Here is an 8,068-nt window from a genome sequence, read left to right on the forward strand (position 1 = left end):
TTTTGCTAATTCACAGTGTACGGAGGATGCAATTCTGGTATAAACTCGAGTTTGCACTCAAAAGAAGAGAGGACCAGTGGCATGTTATATTTGTATCAGGTTCTCTACATGTATATTTCCTTTAATCCTCATTCACAAAACATTTATTAAGAGGGTAGAATATAGCAGAAAGAGGACTAAAACTCCTGCCTTTTAACTCCAGGTTATAATCCTCCTTCTCAAGGAGTTCGTGGTTTGTTTGGGAACTAGGATATACACAAATGAAATGGGACTAAGAGAATACACGGTCATGTACTAAATCAGAGACAGGAAGTACTGGTGAGTTTGGAGGGTATCCAGTTTGAACTAGGGTCATATGAGAAAGTTTATCAGAGGAGGAAGGGCTTGGGTTAACCAGTGAAGGCTGGTAGGCTGGACAGAGAAAGAGAGATGAGCAGAAGCTCAAAAGCAAGGGAGGAAATCAGACTCAATAGGGGCATTGTCTTTTCCAGCTCGCAGAGGTGAAGCATCAGGCACCAAGCTGGATACAAATATAAAGAAAGGGGCCAGGCGCAGTGGCTCACACCTGTAATCCCAGGACATTGGGAGGCGTAGGCAGGAGGATTACTTAAGGGGTTCAAGACCAGCCTGGGCAATATAGTGAGACTCTGTCGCTACAAAAAACATCTAAAAAAATTTAGCCAAGTGTGCTGGTGTATGCCTGTAGTCCCAGCTACTCAGGAGGCTGAGGTGGGAGGATCGCTTATGCCCAGGATTTGGAGGCTGCAGTGAGCTAGGCTCACAGGACTGCACTTCAGTCAGGGCAGCAGAGAGAGAGAGAGAATTTGTCTCTGAGAAAAAAAATAAAAAGGCTCCAGTGCTTAGGATTTTCTAACCCATGGAAGGATTGTAGACCCAGATATAGCTCACCACGTTAGACACCCTGGAAGAAATGTTGTAATGAGGGAAGGAAGGGGAATTTGACCATGCAATTTCCCAGCAGGCATTGCAGACGAAGTGGCGTTTGTGAGGCACATACAGGAGCCTTTTCAATGTGGAGACAGGGACGGAGGACATTTAGTGTGAGCAGAATGCAAGGAGGACTTCAAGATGTGAGCTCTGGCATAGTGGGGAATAGAGGTTCATGAAGGAAATAGCAGAGGTTTTGAGGTTGGAAAGATAACTGGGGGCCGCCCTGCAACAGAAAGGCCTGACTGATTCTGGAATGGCTTGTTTTCATCCCAGATGCCTGTGACTCAGGATTCTCCTAGGAAGGTGGGAAGGCCTAGGGTTGCTCACTTCTCTTGGGGCTCAGGTTCCAGTGTTTGGCTGAACTTTCTGTAGTGAGAACGGGGGTGAGGCTTCTCCATTCTGAGACAGGAGGTTGGGTAATCCCATTGCTGACTTGTCTTGGATAAAGGGGACACCAAAAACTTTCTCAATGCTTTGGCTTTTGGTGTAACTTGAGGGTCTCACAACCATGGAGTCATGTTTGCTTGACTCAGGAACAGGGATTCAGTAGCAGAGAACACCAGATCTTTGGGCCGTAGAACATAAAGCACTTATTTCATGAGGCTGACCTCAAGGCACGTGCATCCCAGAATTCGGCCTCAGATTCAGCCCGGGAGTTAAGGAGTTTGGTTTTTATTTGTCTATGTATTCTCTGCTAATATTTTTTGAACACTCCTTCTGTGCTAGGTCCTGGGCTGAGCCCTTTACAAGAAGGTAATAAATCTTTTGAAGTTGTTGGATTGTTGGACCCATTTTACAATGAAGAAACCACACCTCACCTAGCGATTTTTTTTTTAATGGCAGATCTGGATGTGAGCCCTGGGGCAGAATCCTCTGGCCCCTGAGCTCCCATCATTTCTAACTTGCAGGTTAGGGATCGTCCTACCCTAACAAACCAGCAAAGTGCCTTAGGCATTTTGAGATCTGCTCAGTCCTAGTAGGAGATGTTGCCTTTAACGAGATCCCCATTTCCAGTATCATTTTCAAACAGAATATGTGTCTTCCTCAAGGTGAGAAACCGTACCAATGTGACTTCAAGGACTGTGAGCGAAGGTTTTCTCGTTCAGACCAGCTCAAAAGACACCAAAGGAGACATACAGGTTTGTAGGTTCACTTCTCATTGCTGGAAGTCGTGTTCCCTTGGGCTAGGGTTGATTTCACCATTCTCTTTGTTGTTGAACATGAATGAGAGAGTCAGCCATGTGTTTAGTTTTTCCAGTACTTTTTCCCCCTATAATCTCTGGAGATTTTCCTTCTTTTAAATAAAGAAAAAGAAAGAAAAGGAAACACCCTACATTTCTCCTGCAAACCACAGAACAGTGAGATCCCACTAGCAGTGGGCTGATGATACACTGAGCATCGGCAAAGAATGAGGGTGATGGAGAGTGGAATCCGATTTGTAGCATGTGATTCACTTTTCCTGTCTCTAACACAGCTGAGATCTTCCAGCTGGTGAGAAGCTGGACCTCTGTGGTTAAGAAATTGTTGTTCCCAAGACAGAAGTGGGTCCTGGAAGGTTAATGTGCAGAATCCGTGATTCTCGCTGGGCCTTGGGGTCTGGGGAAATCTGAGGGCGAGACAGATGCAAACATTGCAGGCGTGGCTGGAAATGCCGGGCTCCTCCAGCTGCCAGAAGTCAGCCTCATGGGCCTCGCTGTTCCCTGCGTTGTTAGGGCCGAGGCTAGACCTTCTCTGTCCATTTAGGTGTGAAACCATTCCAGTGTAAAACTTGTCAGCGAAAGTTCTCCCGGTCTGACCATCTGAAGACCCACACCAGGACTCATACAGGTAAAACAAGTGCGTAAACTTTTCTTCACATTTATTTTTCATTATTTTTTTTAACTATTGTGGAATGAAATTGTGATGAGAGGGACTGGGAAAGACTCAGACTCAGTGGAGAGAAGGAATAGTGCATGGTTATCTTTAAATAATAAATAATACTATTTTTTAAAGAAGGGGAGGGTGGAAATACAGAGAAGGAGAAAGATGGGAAAAGAATGGCTGGAGTTTGCAGAATGAAAATGAAGAGATAAGCCAGGTCCCTACTGTTTCCAGTTTGTTGCGTCACACATTTTATCACTGTTTGATATGATAATCAACTTTACAGAAAAGCAGCAGAAATTCTAGCAACATTCTAGCAACAAAAGCCAAACATTTACTCTTCTGAGAGCACGTTTCATGACACTATTTTCAGAGAACCAAGTCCTTGCTCTGCTGAAAGTTAATGCCCCAGGAGTGATCTTGGTTTCTGCTGGACCAGTATCAGTGTGTGGTTATTATTTCCTTCATACTAGTACAGAGAGGAGAACAGGGCATTTATTCAGGCTGCTGAAGATTTTTGCTTTCTGCAAGGCTGGTGTGATTCATAACACAGATAGCACCACCTTTGTTGCATATTTCCTGTCTTTGGAAAGAGGGTTAATGCTTAGCTTATCAAAGTCTTCACAACATGCTTGTAAGTAGAGTAAGGTAGGCTCGGGTGTGGTGGCTCACACCTGTAATCTCAGCACTTTGGTAGGTTGAGGTGGGTGAATCGATTGAGCCCCGCAGATCAAGACCAGCCTGGGCAACATGGCAAAATCCTGTCTCTACAAAAAATACAAAAACTAGTTGGGCATGGTGGTATGCACCTGTCTCTACAAAAAATACAAAAACGAGTTGGGGATGGCAGTGTGTACCTGTAGTCCCAGCTATTTGGGAGGCTAAGGTAGCAGGATCACTGGAGCTTGCTTGGGAGGCTGAGGCTGCAGTGCGCTGTGATCCCATCACTGCACTCCAGCCCAAGCAACAGAGCAAGACCCTGTCTCAAAACAAACAAAAAAAGTAAGGTAGGCATGTTTTATTCCCATCTTACAGATGAGGAGACTGAGGCAATCGTAGTTCAATGGCTTGTCTAAAGTCACAAAGCTAGTAAGTAGCAAATCCAGTTCTGTCTGCTTCCAGCCCACCTTGTCTCACTTGCTTCTTTATTGGAGAAAGAGCAGGCATTTACTCTGCAGTCTGGGGAGCAGAGAGAGGCAAGTGGAGAGTCAAAGTCACCAAAGCTGAACACCATGGAGAGACTGAGAGGAATGAAGATGACGAGAGACAGGGTTTGGGTTTGTCCATTAGGAGCCAGCCTTTGGGAGCCAGCCTAGGAAGAGCAAAGGAACAGCCAGGGAAGGAAAACATGACATCACATGTGTCTGGGCAACCCCAGATACTCAGCCCAAACTGGCTGCACCTACAGAGAGCGCCAAGGCACCTGTGCTCCAGGGTTGGCAGGATGGGATCTTGCTTCCCTTCCTCAGGTGCCTGTGATGCTTCTTTGACTTAGTCCTGAGTCGTCATTTGGTGGCAAAGTGTTACAGTCCCGTGTACCCTGCTGCCACACTCCCTGAATATGTGCGACATGACCTGTTTCACAAGCAGACTGTTTAATACCACATTTGATTGGCCCCCAATCTGACCCTGGGACACCACACTGGGACATTTCTCAATGCTTGTCCAAACCAGTAGTTCTCAGAGAAGGCCAAGTGGGACCAGCAGTATCTGAGAAGATCTGTCAGGTGACACAGGGATTGGCTCCTGCACCTTCTTCCTTACGATGGAGCCACAGCTGCTTTTCCACCATGGCTAAGCCTAGGAGGTGTGATACAGGAAAGAGAATGGGCTCTGGAATTTGACAGACCTGGAGTCCTGCCTGGATCTGCCCTCAATTGATGTCCAACCTCATCTGTAGAGTGGGGATAATAACGCTTCCCTTACGGGCTGTTGTAAGGACTACATTAGTGTGTGTGTGTGTGACGCCCGGCACAAGGCTTGGCGTATGTTAACCATCAAATAAATACTAGTTATTGTCACTAATGAGAAGGAGGCTTGGAAAGAATGTCTGAGGGCTCCTTGGGTGGAGAAGCCTCAATCTTTTGGCAAGCTTATTAAAAGCTAAGACCGCACCCCAACTAGAATCTTCCATACAACAGGATATGCTCTCAGTAACACTTTAAGAGAAAAACAACACATAACATGCAAACTGGTATCAGTGATTTATTTTAAAGTATCCAACCCATCCAGAGTATCTGCACAGAGGGAAGTGTTAAAGCTCCAGTCACAGCTCAGATCCCTGATCACTCAGTAATGCCCAGGGTGGTGACCTGGAGGCTTCTGCAGCCCATTACAGCTCAGTTCCCAACTTACTCAGCAAGAGCGAGAAATTTATACAGTTAAACATTATATCAGCAGAGACTGAAACAAACGTTTTTCCCCTTAATTATGAATAGCTCAGATATTTCCTCCAGCTTGACTCATTCCTTGTCTCCCATTTTCCAAGTTTTCTGACCTAAGAATATAACTTTTTTACAAAATTTTGATCCTTAAAGTCCCCAGAGGTGCAGCTGTTTCAAGGCTGCCCGGGAAAAGAGCTCAGTTGGTTAGCTCAGAGACGCAACGCTGGGGGAATTCAGAGTGGGTGCCTTGTGATGACTTCACTCGGGCCTTGATAATTGAACTTGTGTCCGTCTCTTCATTGCAAGTGTCTCTGACTGGCAATTGTGTCAACAGGTGAAAAGCCCTTCAGCTGTCGGTGGCCAAGTTGTCAGAAAAAGTTCGCCCGCTCAGATGAATTAGTCCGCCATCACAACATGCATCAGAGAAACATGACCAAACTCCAGCTGGCACTTTGAGGGGTCTCCTTCGGGGACAGTTCTGTGTCCCAGGCAGCACGTGTGTGAACTGCTTTCAAGTCTGACTCTCACATTCCTCCTCACTCACCTCTCTAAGAAGGAAACCAGCTGATCTTCTTCATCCAACTTCCAAGACAAGATACCAGTGCTTCTGGAAACTAACAGGTGTGCCTGGAAGAGTTGGTCTCTGCTCTGCCTCCTTTTAGTTGACTCACAGGCCCTGGAGAAGCGGCTAACAGTGTCTGGTTAGTTAAAAGCCCATTGCCATTTGGTCTGGATTTTCTACTGTAAGAAGAGCAATGGCTGATCATGTCCCCCGACCCTTCCCTTTTTTCTATGCTCGTTTTCGCTGGGGATGGAATTATTGTACCATTTTCTATCATGGAATATTTATAGGCCAGGGCATGTGTGTGTGTCTGCTAATGTAAACTTTGTCATGGTTTCCATTTACTAACAGCAACAGCAAGAAATAAATCAGAGAGCAAGGCATCGGGGGTGAGTCTTGTCTAACATTCCCGAGGTCAGGCAGGCTGCTAACCTGGGAAGCAGGCTATAGTTCTGCCAGGCAACTTTTAAAGCTCATGCATTGTAAGCAGCTGAAGAAAGAATCAGAACTAACCAGTACCTCTGTATAGAAATCGAAAAGAATTTTACCATTCAGTTAATTCAGTGTGAACATTAGCACACTGCTCTTAAGAAACTATGAGGATCTGAGATTTTTTTTGTATGTTTTTGACTCTTTTGAGTGGTAACCATATGTGTCTTCATAGATGTACATATCTCACACAAATGAAGGGGAATTCATTTTCTTCATTGGGAGTATCCTTAGTGTATACAAACCATGCTGGTTATGTGGCTTCAGGTTGTAAAAATTAAAGTGACTTTAAAAGAAAATAGGGGCTGGTCCAGGATCTCCACTGATAAGACTCTTCTTAAGTAACTTTGGGTCTACAAGTATATGTGAAAAAAAATGAGACTTACTGGGTGCGGAAATCCATTGTTTAAAAGTGGTTGTGTGTTCGTGCGTGCGTGCGTGTGTGTGTGTTGTGTTGTGTTTTGTTTTTTAAGGGAGGGAATTTATTATTTACTGTTGCTTGAAATTGTTATGTAAATATATGTCTGATGATGATCTGCTCTTTGACAACTAAAATTAGGAAATGTATAAGTACTAGCTGCATCACTGGGTGTTGATCTTACAAGGTATTGATGATAACACTTAAAATTGTAACCTGCATTTTTTCACTTCGCTCTCAATTAAAGTCTATTCAAAAGAAAAGTGGCAAGATTCCATCAGCTGTATTGTGTTCAAATCTCAAGGCCACTGCACCTCTTTTAAACAGGTAAGAGAAGATGCCACCGACGTCAATGGCTACTAGTGAGTCTATCCAGGTCCTGACCACAATTTATTTGTCTCTGTCAAACTTCAGGAGGGAATTATCTGTCCTAGAAGCAGCGGAGAATGCCTTCACCCTGCATTACAGAGTGATTGTGTTCGTGCTGTGGTTGGATGGGGTTTGTGGATGGTGTGGTGAGAATTATGTTTTTTCATTGTTGTTTGTTTGTTTTTTTGAGACAGTCTTGCTCTGTTGCCAGGTTGGAGTGCAGTGGTGCAATCTCGGCTCACTGAAACCTCACTGCCTCCCGGGTTCAAGCAATTCTCCTGCCTCAGCCTCCCAAGTAGCTGGGACTACAGGTGCGTGCCACCACGCCCAGCTAATTTTTTTGTATTTTTTAGTAGAGACAGGGTTTTGCCATGTTGGCCAGGATGGTCTCGATCTCTTGACCTTGTGATCTGCCCACCTCGGCCTCCCAAAGTGCTGGGATTACAGGCACGAGCCACCGCACCTGGCCAAGAATTATGTTTTAAGGTTTGTTTTAATCAGGTTATCATTGCATCACTTCTTATTCCAGATCAGCAAAAGAGAATAGAGAGATGTTCATGATAACTGGTCCTTTTGAAAAGTTCACAGATGCAGCACTGGGAGGGCATAGGCTGAACACCTAGTACAATTGAATTTACAAGTGGACTTGTTGTAAATCAGCTCAGCAGATTGAAAACTGCTCAGCCTTTCCAGGGCAGCTGAGTGTGAAAGCAAAGATCTATATCATTCTAAAACTTTAAACTCTCTTTCTGGTTCTAGTGTATGGTTTTTGAATTGCAAATAAGGAGATTAATTTGGTGCAGCCCTTCTCATCTCCCTTATCTTGGAATTTGCATGCATTCCGGGTTTCATTTCTTCATTTAAAATGTGTCTCAAACAGACGGAAGCCTAGCATGGAGACCGTTCTGCATTGACGTGCAGCTCGAAGTTTGGGCAGCCTAAGAGTCAGGTCCGGAGGCCCCTCTTATTTTGCATCTGGCTCTTGCATCACTGTTAATTATAGCGAGTGTGGTGACTCATTTATATCAGCCGTTT

The 8,068-nt window shown here is 44.9% G+C and overlaps 1 protein-coding gene across 8 annotated transcripts in view; it reads left to right on the forward strand.

Moving 5' to 3' along the window:
• Positions 1 to 6,927, forward strand: part of WT1 (WT1 transcription factor) — a 139,247-nt gene extending 132,320 nt beyond the window's left edge. For 5 of the 8 annotated variants that reach the window (XM_064365056.1, XM_012452286.3, XM_021665263.2 and 2 more), the window contains 3 exons: positions 2,001 to 2,090; positions 2,695 to 2,787; positions 5,530 to 6,927. In XM_064365056.1, the coding sequence (XP_064221126.1) occupies positions 2,001 to 2,090; positions 2,695 to 2,787; positions 5,530 to 5,651 (305 nt within the window). In that variant the 3' untranslated portion in view covers positions 5,652 to 6,927. The remainder of the gene's footprint in view (positions 1 to 2,000; positions 2,091 to 2,694; positions 2,788 to 5,529) is intronic. The other 3 variants (XM_012452287.3, XM_064365054.1, XM_012452288.3) reach the window with 1 other exon arrangement.
• Positions 6,928 to 8,068: the final 1,141 nt, after the last annotated feature.

Source organism: Aotus nancymaae, unplaced genomic scaffold (genome assembly GCF_030222135.1).
Source record: "Aotus nancymaae isolate 86718 unplaced genomic scaffold, 86718_ANA_hifiasm-v0.15.2.pri h1tg000059l, whole genome shotgun sequence".
Lineage (NCBI taxonomy): Eukaryota > Metazoa > Chordata > Mammalia > Primates > Aotidae > Aotus > Aotus nancymaae.